The sequence below is a fragment of the Tympanuchus pallidicinctus genome, unplaced genomic scaffold, assembly GCF_026119805.1.
Source record: "Tympanuchus pallidicinctus isolate F22 unplaced genomic scaffold, pur_lepc_1.0 scaffold6, whole genome shotgun sequence".
In the NCBI taxonomy this organism is placed as follows: Eukaryota; Metazoa; Chordata; class Aves; order Galliformes; family Phasianidae; genus Tympanuchus; species Tympanuchus pallidicinctus.
Window position 1 is genome coordinate 23862866 of NW_026294780.1, and position 21406 is coordinate 23884271.

Consider the following 21406-nt stretch of genomic DNA (forward strand, 5'->3'; position numbering starts at 1 on the left):
TATCAGTTAGGTGAGATGTATTCAATCCATAATAAAAAGCATTCATCATGTAGTTTTCTCCATCATTAATAATAGGGCATTTTTCAGTAGCCCACATAAACTGTATTTGAACACTTAAAAAAATATCAAATAAATTATGCAAAGTTGGTCAACTGTTAATTTTATTGCATGTGTCAGTTAAAAAAAGGTTAAAATTGTGGGAGATAAATGTTCATGTATTCATCAACTCACAAATTTAGGAATTTTCCAGATCTGATTTCTAAGTACTTTTACTTCTTTCCTTTATCTGGAGTTTTTTATTCTTTCTGTAAACATGTAGCTATAATACAAATGATACATTTAATTTGTTCAGTAAAAGCATGAGAATTTAACATAAGAAATCAGACAGTATAAGAAGTTATATTATGTCTGTACTATGCTTTGCTAACAGAAATTATTTATAAATATGAGAAACAAATTAGCAGAAGAAATGGGACGATTTAGTCCAGTGAATGTAGTACTAAGGAAATACTAAAAATACTGAAAAGTATTTTTACTACAATATTTTGCACAGCACATTAAATTTCATTATCTTCCCCTCTCTAGTATTTTTTTTTTAAGTTGATTATTTACCTTGTTTAGACAAAGTCAATTTTTACAGTAATAACTTTCAACAAATGTATAAGCTTTTCAGGTAAGGTCCTCATTTATAAAAATATTTCAAAAATAAGTACTAAAATCACACATTAACAAAATATAGCATTTTGAAGCAGGTTCTGTTCTCTATAACGTTTATGAAATATACACAAGGAATCACAAAATGCTGTTTTTACACAGTAGTTCTGTGATACCTTCAGGTTTCAGTGCTTTCCCCTAAGAAGCAAAAATAATTTTGTCTTTGTTTTATTATCTCACCCGTTTCTTTCTCATTTCACCCCATTTTTTCTCCCTTTTATTATTCTGTAGAAAAAAACTAATCCCCTTTGTATAATGCGTCCAGAACATTTACAGATGCATTCAGAACTCTCCTTTACAGCACCTTGAGGATTACACAGTGTTTTATTTCTGCTATTTTAAAAGCAATTCTTTCAATATCTAGCAGATATTCTGCTGATCAGATTCAAACAAGATGAACAAAAATATTCCCTCTGTTACAATTTTTATCGCCTAAATCAATAAACTCAGAACATATCCTGTATGTTATTGGACATCAGTGAGCTGTATGATATGAAGCGTTTTCTCATACCTAGCTTTATATCACCCAGTTTAGAGACAATAAAAGTATAATTTTAATATCCTGGTGATTTTTTTCTTTATTTAAACAAAAAGTGTGCTTGAGAAGTATAATGCTGGAAAATCTGGAGACCTATTTTAAAAGACTAACAATTTTCTACAAGACTATTTTGTGAAACGAGAAAGAGTGCGGACACACCTGCAATGTATTTGGTTTTCAATTTTATTTTCTTTCATACACTATTCTACAGTGGCTCCTAAACTTAATCACAGAATACTATTTCAATTCAAAGAGTTCGGCTTTTTGTAAAAACACCCTCAGAAAGTAATATTTCATGCCACATCAATTAACAAAATGATGGATCTTTCATCCTGAAACGTTTTTAATGAAATTCTGTTCATTTGGCATAATTATTAAGACAATTAACTTATTCCACATTACCTAGTAAATAGCTGCCACTACTTCTGAGGAGTGTACCTCAACAGAAATCTAACAATTATATCAATGCTTAGAAATTTGGTTGCATGTCCCCTCCACTTTCTGAATACATCAAGGTTCAATTGTTGATTGATGCATTCTTTCTCATCAGTGAAGAAGTAAATAAAAAATATCACTTGAAGACCCCAGCAACCTCAACTATACTGTGATTCTGTGAGAAAACTGCCAAACCTAGATGTTGAAAAAATCTCTTTATATTCATTTAGCTTTTTCTATTCAGTGTATCTAATTGTTCTACTCACCCCTATTTATGTCCACCAATATTTCTGTCATCATAAGTGCATGTGGCTAGAAAACTGGGCACTTAGATCACTAAGTGCATTTGAAAATCTTCCTCACATTCAATTCTGTTCATTTTTATAACTACATTTTATCAGAAATAGGCTAGTCTTCCAACTCTTTCCAATTAAAGATTAGCAGAAAAATTCTGACTTCTAGCATAACCTCTGTTAGACTGCAATTTTTCTTTCACACTCTTTCACTTTAGAAAGGTGAGATGATATCAAAGCGATCTGAACAACAGAGCGACATTAGCATTCTATTTTGAATACAGAATGCGGTTTTGAAGATAATTTTCTAATCATTCTCATTTGCCTAGTTTAGTTCTTACTACAAATTTTGGAGCACAGAATAACAAAGTCCCTGTTTGGATGAAATTGGTCAGGAAGAGTCACTCCAAGAATTTACCTACTGCTCTCTAATCATTAATCATTATTCAGACCACAGGACCAGACTGGAGCTAGATAACACTGAAGTCCTACAGGTATGTATAGTGCTGCTTTCTCCAAAAATCTCCTACCAGGGTACACTACTTTTTCACAGCTTTGATATTCCACAAAGTTCGAAACAGTTGTTGCTTCAGATCTAGGAGGAAAGGCTAGGTGGCTCATGATGCAGTCATTCCAGAATAAAAGGGAAGATAATTTGATCATTTCTAAGAACTCCTAACCAAATACTTTCTATATTTCAATGCAACAAATGAATGTTAAAGTTCATTTCCCTTCTACATAAATTTATATTCCTAACCACTGCTGATATGAATGGGATTTCATGGAGTCCTACAGACAATGGCAGTATGTTTTCTGGTCACCAAGGTATTCTACTTCCAAACTACAGTAATACAAAAGATATTCTAATCCATTTTTAGGTATTTTGTAAATGAATAATATTTTATTTTGGAGAGAGATGATCAGATTATCATGAATGTATTTTTGCACATAATATTCTTAACTATACCAATGACTTCAGTGTTCATTCACTCATCTGTGAAAATACTGCATTTCCTCAAAAGAATGATTAATAAACATCGCAGGTAGGCCTCTAGCATTTTTTAATTGAAATACTTACATTATACTGTTCCTATGTGATAAGGTACTGTATACAACAGAGAACAAGGCTGAAATAATACTGAATAATACTCAGGGACGATTTTAATATAAATAACTTTATTATGCTAGAGTTCTACATGTAATTCTACATGCTCAACATGCTTACATGGTAATAGCATTCATGAAAAAATATTCTGTCTTCATAATTACCAGTGAAACAATATTTTATATTAATATAAGAATGAGAAGATCTTTTCAAACAAAATTACACAAATTCATGTTATTGTAGATCTGTTCTACTTCTTTAACTGTAAAAACTATTTTGATGCCACATCTACTATTGAGATCTCTACTACTTAAATTCTTTTGAACCCATATTTTACACTGTTTTATGTCTCGAGTTCAGTGGCTGCTCTAATACGGGTTATAATCATAATCTTTCAATACTTTACCGCTTTATTTTATCTGATTTAGTGAGCTAGCCAACACATTCCAGCTTGCTCTACTCTGTTCTATTTTCTAATTTAGACCTTAATAACTTCTCCAGCAGTTCATCTGCCACATTTATTAACCAAGACACTTTTCTGTCAGAGTTTACATTCCTTCATTTATGGTATATGCTATGGAGAAAAAAAAAAAAAAAGTGTGGGGGAGAGGAAAGGAAAAAACAAAGAGGAAGATCTTTCACTTAAGATGAACTACAAAGTATCCCTTATCTTTCTCAGTGTCTGCTGCTCCTTTTGATAATGTCACTTCTAAAACTGTTTGTATAATATTTTGCTGAGATCATGCCTTTTTGTTCTATAAAGCTTCCAAAGCAGCTTTGAAACTTGTACCGACATGTAAGTGTCTGAAGAACAAATAGCAAACAGGACCTTCCTTGTTTGTTTTTTTTTCTGTTTTCATTTTGATGAAATCTAATATGAAAACACTGATAACATGGTGAAAAGCTGATTTTATGTTTTATGTTTCTTTCTTCTTTTTTTCCCTTGTTTTATAAAATAATTTTAAATATGCATTTTATAAAAGCTTTCAAAAATATTTTGTTTCTGATTCTTAGTCTGTCAGAATTTTTATATGGTACAAGTTACTGCAAATTAATTAGATTTTTGAAATACCAAATTTACAGTCTGTAAAAAAAATTAATTGTATATTATTATATGTTCATATTTCTTCACATCTTACATTCCACGTATACACATATATGTTCACAAATATATGTATATATAAACACATATAAATAGAGATAATGTTAATATTAATAATAATATTAATAAATAGAAATATTTTATAGTTTGTAGATAGACTCTTGTATATGATTTATGAGTATAATTGTAATATTTTCTGGATGTGTGGTGTGTGTTCAAACTTCCTAATAGATCTAAATGCCATCTGTCAATACAATCAATAATAATTATATGTATATACATACATACATATATATGTATGTATATATGTTTTGCTTTGGAAAGATGAGCTCTCTTTGCAATCCAGTGTTACTATGATTTCTACTTTCATTTTAGAATTAAAAATGCACTATTTTTTTTTCCAGTCATTTTATTTAACCCTTTTGATTTACATACATGTCAGCCAACAGAAGAAAAAAAGAAAAACAACACAGAAAAACTACACTGAAAAATCTACACAGAAAATTGTACCAAAGTTCTTGTACTACACTACAGAATTAAAAATAGCTTATATAGTTCCTTTTATTACAATATATATATATTTCATTATTCTTTCTGTATGATAACTAAATCACTTTCTAGGACCAAGTAACTTTAACAATTACCTGATATGTTTTCAACCTCCTAATCACTCCTGCTGCTAGCTCATTCTTGTTTTCCTTATTATTCAGAAAAAACAGAGATTTGCATCCTATTTTTTTTTTTTGTAAAAGCCCTTTATTAAATCCTTTCCATTATTAATAACTTGTTCATTCAGAGAAAGACAATAAAGATTTTTAAATCTTCTCTGTGTGTCATAAGGGAGGATCTGTGTCACACAGCAAATGTTTCTACTAAACCTCAACGGAAACTCCCAGAACTAACTCTAATAAATCTGCAACCTAGTAGTACATAAAAGAATCTCTTTCCAAATTTTACATCCTTGCATGAAGCTCAAGCACAATAGACTTACCTACATTCATCTATGAACTGGTGATCATCTATCTCAGTGAATCGTTACCCACTCCTTTGGATGGCCCTAAAGACTTGAAGGAAAACCTTTTGATAAAGCAGAGTAAATTACAAAGTATCCTTCCTTTCCTTTCACAGTCACTGGGTAATATGTGTATTAACACTGATTTTAAATTGCAAAACAGTACCCAAAATGGCCAACTGTAGTGTTCTTCATTGTCATGGTTTTATAATTTTGTTATCAGTATTCCACATCATAACATCATGTAAAGCATGGGGAATTAAAGAGTTAATACTCCAGTTCAGTGGACTGAAAACTTTCCAGATGCCTGGTTCTCAGAAGAGAAGAAAAACTACATATACCAGTGGACTTCACCTTCAGAGAGGAAGATAATCCACTGAAGGAAGCCAAGGGATCTCATTCTCCGGCTCTCCTCTCCTGCTCTCTTGGCAGTGTGTGGGTGTGCTCCCCAGCTGTGTGCCTTCGGTTCAAAGTAGGCCTTTCAGTTTTGGAGACTCTCTCTCTCTCTCTCTCTCTCTCTCTCTCTCTCTCTATCTCTCTCTCTCTTTCATTTTATTTGATTTATTAGCCTCAGTTTCAATTATATTCTATTAAATTTTGTTATCTTGCATCCCAATATTGTATTTAGTAAAATCAATTTTTTTCCTCCTTAGATCATTGCCGCCACTCTGTTTTCAGTACTATCTCTCATCTCCCTACCCTTTCCCTTTTCTCTTCCCATTTTTGGGAGGGCCTGCTGCCCCTTGTCATGGGCACAGATTGATCTAGATAGCTCCGTGACATTCATGTCAGTATAAAGGAAGCTCAGTGGAGAGTTATCTGTCAAGAACTCCTCCAGAACTGGAAGATGTTCTGTTCCTGGTTCCAGAGAGATGGAGAAGATTTGTGGAAGTAGTAAGCTGTGTTCACCCAAAGACAGAGCCACACTTAGCCTCATGCTTACTCTTCAGGATGTTGGAGTGATTTCGTGGTCTGTGTAAAACAGAGCTGAGCAGAACATTTAAAATTGGTGCTATGATTCAGTGCTGTCTGGCAAGAAAATCAATGTTAGAAGGTGCTAAATGACAAATGTGACTTGCCGTGAAGCTGCATGATGAGTGCCTAGACTTGAGATAAATTTTCAGGATTGCTCTTGTTGCCAGTTTGTATAAGAGAGGGACCCTAAAAAACATGTGAATTTACTGCAGGACCAAAGATGAGGAAAGGAGATGGAGAAAGGACTGACTGCCCTCCACTCTTCTTTTCCTTACAGCGCTTAGAATTATAAACAAGATTGCTGCAAAACTTTCCATCATCTCCGTAGCTACTTCCATTCTGTGTTGTTCTTCAGGTACTTCAACAGTAAAAGAGAATTAATTATTTTTAAAAGTGCTCTGTTTACCTCTATAAGCTCACAGTAGCAAAACGAACAAACAACAACAAAAAAAGTTATTTTCAATTCAAATTACAATTTCCATTTTAAAAAACAAAATTGTGAAGGTGATGGAATACTTTAACCTATTTGAAATATGCAGAAGACCAAAAGGTTGCCACAATAAAAGTGAATGAAATAGTAAGGAAAATTCTTCAGAGCAACACTTACTTAATGAAACAGTGTACATTTTTCTGTAGGCAGACTTTCATTCATTGGGCAAGATCTACAGATATCTATAAAATGTGATTTTGCAAATCGTAACTGTAAATCTTAGAAAAAGACTCATTGCTTGTCTTTTTGCATTGAAAGCAATTACTATTTTTACCTTGGTAACTTTATCCCGCTGTGCTCGATAGTGTAAAACATGCATTAATCCCTCTGGATTTTAGCTTAAGATGTACTGTGTTCTTTAGCTTTGTATTATGCTGAAGTGTACTGGATGTTAATGAGATGTATTATCATCATTCATCCAGACAGAGTTCATAATTACTACAGTGTCTAAATTGTTCTATCCTTGCACAATACTTTTATGCTGTTTTTTCATTAATGTTACACAAAAGGCTCAACTAGGGATTACAGTCCTAAATTCACGACTCTGAAATATGTGCAGGGTTTAGAGTCTGAAATTTATTTATGATTAAAAATATATAAAATGAACAAATTCATCAAAATATGAGTCCTTTTTGTTCACAGCCAAGAGTCCTACTTAGCAGATGCATAAATATGCTACTTGATGACACTTTTTCCATGAATTTGTGAATCTGAACTTTCTGGATGAAAAGGAGTCTGGCTTCAACAGAAAATTCAGAGGCAGCTCTCATCCACTCCAACTTAAAATATGGCAGGAGTTGTTTACTTAGCCCTGTTTTAGGCTATTAAGAGACAAAATCCAGGTCTCTGCTCTTGAAAAAACTGCCCCAGCCTCAAAGTTAATACATAGGCAGCATTAGAACCATAAGGCTACCTTTTAAAAGAAAAAGAGTAAGACAAAGGTGTTAAACAGATTGTAGCTGTCTGGTTATAGGAGCACAATTCACACACTTCTGTTGCAAGCTTAGAGGCTAAACATAAGTGATTCACTGTCTCAGAAATATGCCTCACTTCCACTTATCGTTCACCTAGCGCTATATCCTGAGGCTTTCAGTGCCAGTCTCGGGTGCTCAATTTCCTTGGTTCCTGTCGATATCTGAGAATCACAGAATCGTAGAATGGCTTGGGCTGGAAGGGACTTCAAGGATCGTCACGCTCCAAACCCCCTGCCGCAGGCAGGATCACCAAGCTCCAAATCCTCCATATCTAATACTAGACCTGGTAGCCCAGAGCCCCATCCAGCTTGGTTTGTAACTTCATTTTTCAGTTTTCAAAATGAAAGCCAAAAGTCCTTATCTTACAAAAGGAAGTAAATCAGAAAAATAAGAAAAGGATGTACTTGTGAAACAGACATAGATATATGAGACCTCCCCCAGATATTAAAATAGGGTGAATGAGATTTAAATGTACCTAAGTTACAAGCCTATACATATAAAAATCATTTTGATCATTGCACAACTCTAGAAAAAGTTTTGAGACTCCTCCTACCTACAGGTAATTTTCAAAATTATTTTAAATAGATAATGGTGTATGACTTCAGAAACATACTGAGTGCTTCACTGCATGTTTCCCAAAACTGTGCTAACAGCCCAGACCTCGCAGAGCTCAGAGAGTGGTCGTTGGTGATGCAGAGTCCGGTTGGAGGCCTGTAACTAGCAGTGTTCCTCAGGGGTCGGTGCTGGTCTGGTCTTGTTCAACATCTTCATCAATGACCTTGATGAGGGGATAATGGCCACCCTCAGCAAGTTTGCTGATGATACGAAGTTGGGAGGATTGGCTGACACGTCTGAAGGCCATGCTGCCATTCAGTGAGACCTGGACAGGCTGGAGAGCTGGGCAGAAAAAAAACGGATGAGGTTTAACTAAAGCAAGTGTAGAGTCTTGCATCTGGGGAGGAATAATTGCATGCACCAGTACAGGCTGGGGGATGACCTGCTGGAGAGGATCTCTGCCGAGGGGGACCTGGGTGTCCTGGTGGACGACAGGTTGGCCATGAGCCAGCAGTGTGCCCTTGTGGCCAAGAGGGCCAACGGCATCCTGGGATGCATTAAAAAGTGCGTGGCCAGCAGGTCGAAGGAGGTGATCCTCCCCCTCTACTCTGCCCTGGTAAGGCCTCATCTGGAGTACTGCGTCCAGTTCTGGGCTCCCCAGTACAAAAAAGACAGGGTTCTCTTGGAAAGAGTCCAGCGGAGGGCCACGAAGATGGTGAAGGGCCTGGAGCATCTCTCCTATGAGGAAAGGCTGAGTGAACTGGGTCTGTTCAGCCTTGAGAAAAGGAGACTGAGAGGGGACTTGATCCAGGTCTATAAATATCTAAGGTGTGGGGGGCAGAATGGCGAGGCCGGACTCTTTTCAGTGGTGAGTGGAGACAGGACAAGGGGAAACGGCTGGAAACTGCAGCATAGGAAGTTCCACACAAATGTGCACAAGAACTTCTTTACAGTGAGGTGACGGAGCACTGGAACAGGCTGCCCAGGGAGGTCGTGGAGATTTTCAAGACCTGCCTGGATGCCTACCTGTGCAACCTGGTGTAGGGAACCTGCTTTGGCAGGGGATTGGACTCAATGATCTCTGGAGGTCCCTTCCAACCACTACAATTCTGTGATTCTGTGATTCTCTTAACCTACTGAATAGCTACAGCAACTTGAATTTTGCTATCATGATGCACAGGGAGAAAATTAGGAATAGAGTTTAACGGGAAGACAGACTATGGTAATCAGGTCAGACAAGTATATTAACCATAAATTTACATAAACTCTGCCACATTTATCTCTGTTCCTTGTATGTTCATGCTTCCCGATTTATTTTGACCCCTCTTGTACTTTGCATTTAGCCTTTTCTCTAGTCATCTAGGCAGAATCTAACAAACCCTTTCAAATATCAAAAGATAAGTTTGCTTATTCCCATGTGATCCATTATATTAATTTCCTTCTTACCAGTTACAAAGTTCTGATTCAACCTCCTCAAGGCCTTGAGTGATACTTTTAGAAGCCCATCAAGCAATGACTCACCAGCTATGGTCTTTGCTATTATATCTATTACATTCTCATTTTTTAGAGTTCCCATATTATTAATAAAGGGAAACATTACTTCACTTATATTTCTTTTCCACTGAATAATCAGTTTTACTGTATGAGTACCAGTTTTGTGTTAATACAAAAATGTTAATAATTCCAGCATCAGTGAAATAAAATATTATTCTTACATTTGGACTTTAGAAGCACTGTAAGTTTTCTATGACTTCTAAAACAAAGGAAGCTAGTCAAAGACCTGGACGATCTCCTTACTGTTACATATATTTATATATACCTATATATACGTGCATATATAAATATTCACATGCACATATACATACAAACATTATGACATAAGAAAACCTAACTGAACAGAGAGAGAACAACAAAAAGCAAATTAAAAGAGTGTGCTAGTGTTAAACAGTGAGAAAATAAATCCTAATATTTGTAGAAATTAACCATTAAAAGAAGAATAAATAATTTGGAAACATGCAGGCTATGTGTATAAATATATGTATTTGGACATTGGACAGAGGGTCACAAGATGTCTATGTCCAAATCTCCAAAAGCTAGCTCCTATAAATACCCACATCTACAAAGCCAGTAGAAACTGCTCAATATAACACAACTTTGTAATTATGTAGTGAAAATGATCACAAACTAATTTTTTGTTTGCTTGTTTAGTTCCCATGAGACTGAAATACCTTCTTTGCTTTTCTCTTCAATACCAATGACGTTAAGTCTGGAGCCTCGAGTCAGAGGATGATTTCTGCAGTAACAGTATACTCCCAGCCAAATCTGAACTTAGGTGGGATTTGCTGTTCCATCTGGAAGTATATGAGTCTATGGGAACAAATGAGATTCATCCCAAGGGTACTCAAAGAGCTGTCTGATGTCATCACAAGATTTCTTAATTATTTTTCAACAGTCTTGGGAGTATGGAGAGGTCCCAATACTGAAAGCTGTTGAATATTCCAGCTTCCAAGAAAGACAAGAAAGACCATGCCTTGTAGGTCTCAATTGAGTGCCTGGTAAATTTATGAAGGAGATTACTCTGGAAGTGGTTGAATAACATCTGAAAGACAATGCAGTCATTTGTCACAGCCAACACAGGAAGGAACGTCCTGTCTAATGAACCTAATTTCTTTTCATGACAAAGTTACCCACCTAATTGACCAGGGGAAGTCAGTCAGTTTTTGGATTTCAGCAAAGATTTAAATGCTTTTTTCACAGTATCCTTCTGGAAAAAAATCTTTAGCACAGAGCACAGGATTTGGACTTGCTCCTTGTGAGACCATTCCCATTTAGGATATTCTACTGTATGACTCCATGGAAACAAATAGAAACAGAAACAAAAAAAAAAAAACAGTTTGTTTTTAGCAAAAGTGCAGCAGCACTGATTGTTTTTTTTTTTCACTGAAGTTGCAAATGCAGAGACATGCTCTGGCACTGTCTCATTCCAATTTATAGGAGGAAGAGGATGTTCTTTTAATATCTGTACACCCGGCGTGAGATTAAGGAACAACAGTTCAAATGTTGGTCCGACCAGTTTATTGCAGATCTTAATTAGGGAGATGAGGAACGGGAGGACGGACACCATTATGAATTAGGGTAATGGGGAAGGGAAGGAGGGCAATAGAAAAGACAGGAAAGAAGAAGCAAGAAGTCTTTATAGGCAGCAAAAGGGAGATAGTCACCACCAGGGATCCAGTGTGGTTCGTAGTTCAGTCTTTGATCTTCAGTAGCAGTGGGTTATCAGGCATTGTTGTTCTGTTGACGACAACAGCAACAACAGTGACCACAGTGATGATGGGCCCTTTGCAATGGTTTCGAAATGGTTGAGTCAGCTCTCCTTGGAGTGGCAGCTTCTGGCTCTGGGATCTCAGCAGGAAACTCCTTTGTTCCTATCTTCCTGGCCTTGCCAGCAGATAAGAGGGAGCAGGGAGGCACCAATTTGCATCTTGCCTTCACTGGATACAATGGCATCATCCCCCAGCCTCTCATAACAAACTAAAGTTATTCTATCACAGGCTAGATATTCTGTCAGTAAACTGTCCTGACCTCTATCTTCTGAAGGCAAACTGCTAAAGTTGTCCACACAGTGATGTTGACTGCCACGTAACACCCATCACTCATCTTCTAGACAAGTCAGTCTTATTACAAGAAATACCTCAGCAAGCAAGCTTTGAGCCAAAAAAACAAAGAAGGATTCTCACAGGCACGATATGAATTCTTTATTAAAGCAACATTAAAGATGCAACATTTCAGTTTCTTTTAATAAAACAGGAAGATTTTTTTCAAACAAAAATGTCAAGAAGCAATTCTATTTTTCACAAGCAGCATTAACGTCTGACTTCTTCTCTACTCCATGCTTTTAAGCCACTAGAGATTACCAGCTTTTTATATTTTTTTCAAATAATTCAGTTTTTGTAAGTAGCACATGTACAATAAAAAGTCGATCTGTTCATTTACAACATGTTTGAAAATCAGTCTGTGACTTCTACAGGTGATATAAATGTTCATATTTAATAAATATGCTTTCTAAGCCTGTGCAAACTGTTAAATATTAAAAGTAATACAGAAATGATATATACTTCTTCACAATAAAAATGAGTGCTGCCAGATATTAAAAATTTCCCAATATTGAGTTCATTCATGTGGCTATTTGTGTAACTCACTCTAGATTATTAGTAGCAGTATTTCTGAAATCACGATTTTGTTTCTCTGTTTCAAATGTTCTTGATTATGTGGGAGGAAGTTAATATGACAAAGCTGTATTTTCCTGCTGCACATGAACTTCGACTTGCATACCACCATTACATTTGTATGAAGAGTGTCTGAATAATACTAGATTAATTTATGATTTGGAAAAATGAGCTGCAATTACAGATGTTATAGTTGTATTACCATTAATAATATTTATAGATGATATGGTGCTCTTGTGAAGTTCAAATACACAATCATGGAATTTTAAAATGTCACCTGGGTTTCCAAGTAAATAAATATAACTTAGTAAATACTGTTCTTTAGAAATAGAAGTAATTATTTTTCAACTGGATTGCAGATTTCTGTTCCAATTCTCTTTGAATTAATCTATGGAGAATATTGTAAATTTAATTACATTTACATCGTAAAGTAAATTACATTTTATTGATTCACTTAATAAATATAGAAAATAAATTTTAAAAAATTGAGAAAGATTTAATTTATCTGTGAACAACTGTAATAATAACTGTTAGATATTTTGTGAGAAAGTTTTCTCATGAAATATGCTTTGATCCATCTCAGCAATGCAATTTTTCTCCTGGCTGAGATTATTTATGTTCAAGCACTCCAGTGATATGCCTAATACTACCCAAGTATTACTTATTAACATACCAGTCATCTGAAATTGCCCACACCTAGAAAATGAGTTGTTTCACTGTCACAGATAAATTAGGCTTTGACCTGTTGAAAATCGGTCCCTCAAGCTGTATGATGGAAGGTGCTATTTTGCCTTATAAACTGTCTGGCACTATCAGTAAATTTGTAGGGTTTCAATACTTTCCAGGAAATGGATTGAAGTAACTACTATTGAAAAGTCTTATGTATTACTCTTTACTGGAACTATGGCCTTGAATCAGAATATATCTGTAGAAAAAAAATTAAATGATGTCTTAAAATAATTTTAAACTCGATATAATTTTCATGGAAAACATACAAGGCACAAGATATAGTACTATAAAAAAAATGACAATTTGAAGGAGAACTGTGAAAATAACATACAACATGTTTTTAAATAACATTAGAGAATTAGGTAGAAATTTATAGGGAGCACTGAGCAATTTATTACTATGAAATAAAAATAAACATTTGAGTAATTAAATAGCTTTTTTGCACAATATATTTTATTTGTACAATGATTCTAGAGTTTTAAAAAATATGAGAGTGGGAAATTCATTTACTCATTTCAGAAACTTCTAAATGCACCTACAAATATTTACAGGAAGCAAAATTCAATGATCACAACTGTTCTTGCTTATCTATGTTTAATTTTCAGTGTAGATTGTAAATTACGCAGTGCTCAAACAAATGCCTACAAACCATATTTGCTCTTTATATCATCTCTACTAATCTGCCATAACGTTGCTCACATGATGTTTGTTATACTAATAAAAACATAACTGAAAATTGTTACTTTAAGTCACTGTGTCCTCCCTAGTCATGTTGCAATAGTAGAGGCATCAGCTGTGTATATGATGTGGATTTAGACAATGCTAAAACAATTAGCTTGGGAACCAGAGAAAGGAAAATAACAAGGAGCCCTTAGTGAGCTCAACTATCATGACTGGTAGGTGGCTTTTAAGATCACATATCCTGACATAATCACAGATGTTCCTTTATATATAGGACTGTATTTACATTTTCTGTTTAGCAATATATAAAACTCAGTAAAACATTTTAATGTGATGTCTACATTAGCAAAAGAGTGGAGAATATCAGAAGTGGGATTTATAGAGAGCAGATTTGTGGAATTGGTACTGTGTATCCAAAGCCCAAACTGCATGTATAGCAAGGTGTTTTATTTATTAGATATTCTTCACTTTTTCTTCCCACTAGCAGCTAGAGATGTGTTCTTGTACAGCAATTTTTAATCTTCTTTATTCTGAAAGGAATTTGGTTTGTATGCTCTAAGAAAGCTACACCATGAGAAAAAGAGAGCAGTGGTCTCATATCAAGAGATATGTTTCAAATGTGCTTTTCTAATCCAAACTAAAATACTAACTAGCATAATGCTTATAATAACACATTGCACCTAGAATTACGTCACTTAAGTACAGGAGAAAGATTAAACTTATCATAAGCAAAGCAGAAGAAAATCAAAGCTCTAGTCCTATGATTGATTAAAGTCCAATTTTCAGCTGCACATGATCTAAGCAACCAGAAATTTGAATGTGACATCCTAATTCAAAGAAAAATCTGCTATAACAAGACAGTAATTATGTTAACTCCATTTGATTTATGTGAGAAATAAATAAAAATCCCTGCTATGGTCATTATAGCAGAGGCTGAGAAAATAGTGCAACTCTACTGTTAGTGAGACTGTTTCAGACTCAAGCAGGTAAATGGCTACCTAGACATTACTAATCTGTATCAGGACAAACATAAGCACATTCACTGAAATCAGTAAGTCAATCTTCCCTTCACATGAAATACATGAACTCATGCAGTTACAGAGGAAAGATGTTTTCAGAAATAAAATTCTCCCTCCCTCTCAGCTACTGGCCAACATCTAGCTAAAGTGCAAAATCTGAATGCAACAAGGCAAATGATTTTAGCGGATACTATCATATTAAATAAGGATATTAATTAAGACCATGTTCTCATGGCTGCCCAGGTTAATTCTCAGCTATTCAAGAATTTAACTCAAAATATGTCTAATACTTATATTGGTCTTTTGGGAGCATAAGAAATCTTGCTAAATTTTCTGTACAATCACTAAGGTGAAATGTCTGCTTCTTAAGAACACAGAGGACAGGGCAATGAATTTACATTAGGAATCTCATTCTGCCTATTTAGTAGTAGAAATACCTTATCTTTCCTCAAGATTTAAACCTGTAACTGAGGACAGGCAATAAATCAGATCTGGTTCCTTTAGCAAGAAGAATTCACAGCAATGTTCCCACTACATTACATTTGCAAAACATTCTTTTTTTTTTTTTTTTTCCTGAAACTGTTATTTACTCTAGAAGTGAGCCACCAGGTGGTCAGCTGTCTGAAGCTATAACTGACCTCTGAAGGGAGGTCCAGCATAAGTATTTTCCACTCCTTTTGGACAATATGGACAATAAAGGGATCAGAAAGAGAGAAATCAGAAAGGATTTTTGACTTTTTATAAGGAAACAAATAGAACTGGCATTTTAATCTTTGGTCATTGGAATATAGATACTAAGCTATCCTAGGAGAAGGAAGTGTTGATTTCAGACAGGCTTTCTTTACTCTTGTTCTTGCTGTGTCTGTACGTAACATTTGGGCTCTTCTCACAGTGTCTCAGCTGTAATTACTGCAGTGGAGATTCTGGCTGTCTTCCGAGGATCCTTATCTGAACTTGAATTGAAAATGTCAGGTTACAACTAAGATTCTAGGTAATGTTTAAAAGTTGCTTCTTTCTCTTCCTGAAAGTTCTGGAAATGTTTGGGCCACTGAGGCAAGTGATTTCTGATCCAAGTGTTTAAAGGTTTAGGAAGAGCAAATAGAGTAAAGTGTAATTTAAGACTTGAATGAAAATTTACCATTTAGGCATGTTGCAAGGGAAGCAGATTTAATCATTCTCCTGTAAACTAGTAGAAAAAGCATCCAATAATTTAAATTTCATACTTCAGTTTCAAGACTTAAAATCAGTTTCACTTGGTTTGGGGCTTGTGTCTGTATGCCTGTATGTGTGCGTGACAATCTCCAGATCAGCTAGTTCTTTGATGAGTGCCAAACATATAAAAGCATCTACCTAGTACACTGGTTTCAAGTTCATCTGGATGCTGATCAGCCTGTGCTGAGTGCTAATTCCTAATTTCTAATTCCTAAGCCTTTACAACCCTAAAAAAGTACTTATAAGGAGAAAGTGTACTCAAGAATATATTTCAACAGTATTTTTAATGAATAGACTAATACAAGTTAATATGAAGGAAAATTATCTCGAAAAACCACATTTATCTGTATTCCAGGAAAGCTAAAACAATTAATTAGAATAAGTAACATGCTCAGTGAATTGTTGCATTTAAACCATCATGAAATATTTCTTCTTCCACAGAAAAAGAACATGTAAAATTATTCAATGTATTAGAAAACAAAGTTTTTTAAAGCTCTTTTTAAAGCTCTTAAATGCATTTTGGAAAAAGAAAATTATATCTTGGCAGTCAGCTTTGCATTTACTTCATACCTAGCAGGAATTGCTTTGAGTCTTCGTAAGGAGAAGTGTAAATGATTCTGACTCTAATCCAGATGTAATCAAGTTCATTTACTTTATGCAGTCTTGTCTTGGAAGTAAGTTTTTCTGCCAAACAGCAGAATAAAGTAATTAGATTGTGATGAAAGCTGTGTGTTTTCATCTGGTGAAGAACTATGACTCAAACTTATGTATGAGAAGTAGGCAGGGTAAATAAGCAGAATGAAGCAGGTGTGCATGGCACTCTGTGCTGGACAGGTGAACATCAAGAGACAGAATCACTTTTTAACACATGAATATTTGTTCAAAAAAAGATAATTCCTAACAGTTAATATTATAACTAGATATGTTCTGAACATGACAAAATGATCATTTAAAGATAAAACAAGCTCTTTAGATTTATATACTTTTCTGAGTTTTCAAATACTAGGAAAAAAATTATATTGTATGCAAGATACTGATAATTACTACTGATAATTGCTATGATGTCTATAAAGAGATGGAAGTATTGGTAGATAAGAAGACAAAACTCATCATATGAGCCTTTCACAAAATCTCACGCAACAGCATTGTCTCTAAATTGGAGAGAGACAAGTGAATTATATGGTAGATAAAGAATTGGTTCAATGTCTGTATTTGGAAAGCTGTGGTCAATGGTTGAAATACCCAGGTGAAGATCCGTGATGAGTGGTGTCCCTCTGGGACAAGGTTTGTGGATGATACCAAGCTGAGTGGTGCAGTTGACACGCTAGAGGGAGGGAATGCCATCCAGAGGGACCTGGACAGGCTTGAGTGGTGGGCCCAAGTTCATGGAGTGGCCATGAGGTCCAACAGGACCAAGTGCAAGGTACTAAACATGGGTTAGGGCAATCTCAAATATCAGTACAAACTGGGTGATGAATAGATTGAGAGCAGACTGAGGAGAAAGACTTATGAATACTGGTGGATGGACAAGTACTCTTGGGGGGAATAGGGGAAGTACTCTTTCAGGAAATGTAGTGTCAGGAACAAGGAGTAGTGATTGTGTATATTTAAATTAAATATAAGGAATAAATTCTTCATTAGGAGAGTGGTGACACACAGGAACAGGTTGCCCAGACATGTTGTTCAAGCCCAGGTTGAATGGGGTTTTGCGTAAACCGGATCCTGCATATTGCAAGGGGAGGGACAGTTTAGTTGGCAGCTTAAAATAGATAGTTAGTATTCAGACAATGGAAGTTTATGTTCAAAAGCATATGAATATACCTATAGGAGAACTTTCAACTTCTATACAATACTCTTTTATCACCACCACTGAATGAGAAAAAAAATAAAACTGTCTATAAATTATCACTAGCCTAGTTTTTGTTAAAATTGCTTACTCTGAATTCCTATTTGAATTGATTATTTTTTCAGATATTTATCTCTCTTTGTTCTCTTTCTCTCAAATAACACACATTTTTATTTCTCATTTGATACTTTATTTTCCCATCAGATTGAATATTTTATTTTCATCTAGCCATTCACAATAGAGCAGAGTGATTCAACTATTCCAATCCACAAACAAATTCAACTATTTCAACAAAATCAAAAATTTGATGATTTTGGTTGAATTTTTGAGACTTTGTTACAAGATGCATTTTTGTTCTTTCTAGCAAGGTAATATTATCTGCAGGCAGAAGTAATCAGGTTGTGAAAGTCACATCTTGCTAACTTAAGAGTTTTATGTGAAAATGAAGCTATGCCAAGGTTTAACATTTTACAGTATTTGTTAAAAAAATAAAAGGAAAAAATACAGTGGAAGAAATTAAACTCATGAAAGTTTCAAATTTAGATAAGTATTGTAGGAAAAAACTTTTAACATCATATGTGCTAAGATAGAGTCTATACACACAAAAATTAATACATGAATTTGCAATGCCATGCCATAACAAACAGTAACACTGTGTGAAGTATTAAAAAACAGACTGGGTGAAAATTGAATCATAGAATCAGAGAAACATAAAACCTTAGATTTGGAAGGGACCTTTAAAGGTCATCTAGTTAAACTCCATTGCAATGAACAGGGACATCCAACAATAGATCAAACTGCCCAGGGTCTGATTCAGTCTTGCTTTGAAAGTCTCCAGGGACTGGGCATCCACCACATCTCTGGGCAACTTATTTTAGTTCCTCAGTACCCTCATTGTATAGTGAAAAAAAAGATTTTTTTCATTATATCCAACCTAAATCTACCATCTTTTAGTTTGAAACAATTTCCCCTTATCCTATCACCTCAGATCCTGCTGAAGAGTCTATCTCCTTCATTCCTGTAGAAAGGATATTGAAAGGATACCAAATTTTCATTGATAGGCAGAATGTTTAGTCGTCATACCTTTTCTATTCCTGATTTCTGCAGTGTAACTTCACACAGAGAAGGTCTGACAATATATATAAAATAATCAAAATAAGACATTATAGTCAAACTTCTTTCACTGTTTTTTTTTCTTCACACATGCTAATAAATCACAATGAATTTCAGTGAGCAGTGATTACAGGAAAACATACTTCTCAATGAATTGCTGTTGATTGTTTTTACAAAAAAATGTTCTAAGAAGCTATTAAGTCATGCATCTTGGCATTTATTGTGCACTAGGTACTCTACAAAAGTCAATTCTTAACCTCCATTGTAAATAATGCAGTCTTATTTCTTAAAGGAAGAAAACCGAGAGTGCAGTAAAGCACTCTGGTTGGGAGTACTTGGCAAATTTACTTCTACCTGGAATATGTAGGTTTTTCTACACTTGAAAGGAGAGCTAACTATGTATTTAAAACTATTGATGGCAGAATAGGAAGGACAAAAGAACGAGATAAGCACATTCTCCTAAGAACTGAAAGAAGCTCTTAGATCTCATGACTGTAAGAAAGTTACCAAAGAGCTATAATGTACTTTTAAATACTGAGAAGATCCTGTTTGGTTACAAAATTGGACATTAAAGATAACAATTTTTTAAAGAAATGCTACTTCATAGTAACAGAAATATTAAAAAAATATAAAAACTGTAAACCAAAGTATTCTAAAAATTTCTAACATTTAGGGGAAAAAAATCCTGGTGCTTTGATTTATTTTGCAGGCTAGGCACTATCAATTGTACATTGGCAACACAGTTCATGATAAACTGCGCTGCACGTTGAAATTGAGCTGGACTTAAAACTAGATGAGTGAAATAACTAGATTCAGAGTGGAGAAAATGTAAAGGAATGTAACTACAGTTTTGTTTTGTTTTCTTTTTTTTTTTTTTTTTTTTTTTTTTTTTTTTTTTTTTTTTTTTTTTTGTGGAAACGTAAGTCAATGTATATTTGTTTACCCCAAATTAGTAAGTTAATAGAAATAGCTCAAATCAACTCAGCAAGGACAAAATAGACTGTTCATCCTTCTCAAGCTGTTTTACATATGTTTGCATTTATCCTGGAACAGTGATACTTTATGACCAATTCAAAACAAGAAATTTTTAATAGAAGATGGCAGGAAATTTCATGTAAAGGCTGATGGCCAAAAGCAATACTTTCATTTTACACCAATTTGAAGCTTGTTTCTAATCTCTCAATTAACTTGACTTTGACTAATTCTGATATGGATTAAAAAAGCACTTCCAAAACTAAATTGCTAATTGTTTTATAAACAGTTTCCATCATAGTCCTTCTTTGAGATTATTGGACTTTGAGTGTAAAAGGGAATTAACTTTACCTTTTGAAATGTGAAATATGTTTGACTTGCATTCATTTTGAAGGTCTAATAAACATTTTGTTTCTGAATCTTTTCCAAAATGTTGAAGATTTCTAACTGTGTCGGTCTTGAAAATATTATTGAATCGACAGCCAAATGATGTTGATCCAAGTTACATCTCAGACCATTTTTACACTGGGGCAAATCTACAGATATTAAATAGAATTATTGAAAAACATACTTAAATAAGCACATTATTAGTCTCTCTTTAGACTCATTTAATGGAATTGAATCCTTCCGTGCTGAAAAAGTATTACGAAATATTGATCACTAGAAAGAAAATATGGAAAATTTTGTCTCTCTATATTGCTGGCAGCTTTACAGATTTTACTAGTTTGTATTTCTAAGGAGAGAACTCAGAACAATTTTTTTATCAACTTATGAATGTGCTCAATATTTACACAATGATCTCTTTCCAAAGATGAAAGAATACATGAACAGTAAATAAATTGTGACCTTCCTTCAAAACAACTCTACTTTTAAAGATGGATCATGTAGGGTGATGCTTCGCTGCACCCAATTCATCAGTATTTATTAAGCTGACAGAAAGTCAATTTTCCCTTATGCTGTTTTGTACCAGAAAAGAGCAGTGAGAGATATGCCAGAATTAAAAAAGGGGTACAGGGTGGAAAAGAATAAAGGAATAAAGACTTAGAGGGACTTTCAAGTTATGCTTTCTGTAAATGTAATTGTATATTTCAATAGTTAAAAGTCTTCATAGATTTTAATGAATAAGCTCAATATACATATATATATATTCTTAGCACACACTGGTTTAGAAGGAATTCACTAATTTCCAAGGTCAACAATTAGCTAAAGTCAATAATTTCAAGTGTCTTCAATAGACAAAATTGCCTAACAGAAGCATTGAAGCTGTACTGAGAGAATGTGATTTGAAGTCACTAAAAATCAAGCATTTAGGAATTACTGATAAAGGCCATGTAAGGTCATTTGTCATGCCAGTAAGTTACTGAATATTTACAAGGGTATATGAAATAAATGACATTTGAGAGAAAACAATA

At 34.5% G+C, this 21406-nt stretch overlaps 1 protein-coding gene across 1 annotated transcript in view; it reads right to left on the reverse strand.

The window, feature by feature from the left end:
- The window catches only part of GPC5 (glypican 5), a gene marked incomplete at its 5' end in the record, with an annotated part of 599166 nt that overhangs the window by 207990 nt on the left and 369770 nt on the right, over nucleotides 1-21406 (reverse strand). The window contains 1 exon segment of the mRNA XM_052664786.1: nucleotides 15191-15209. Coding sequence (XP_052520746.1) covers nucleotides 15191-15209 — 19 coding nt within the window.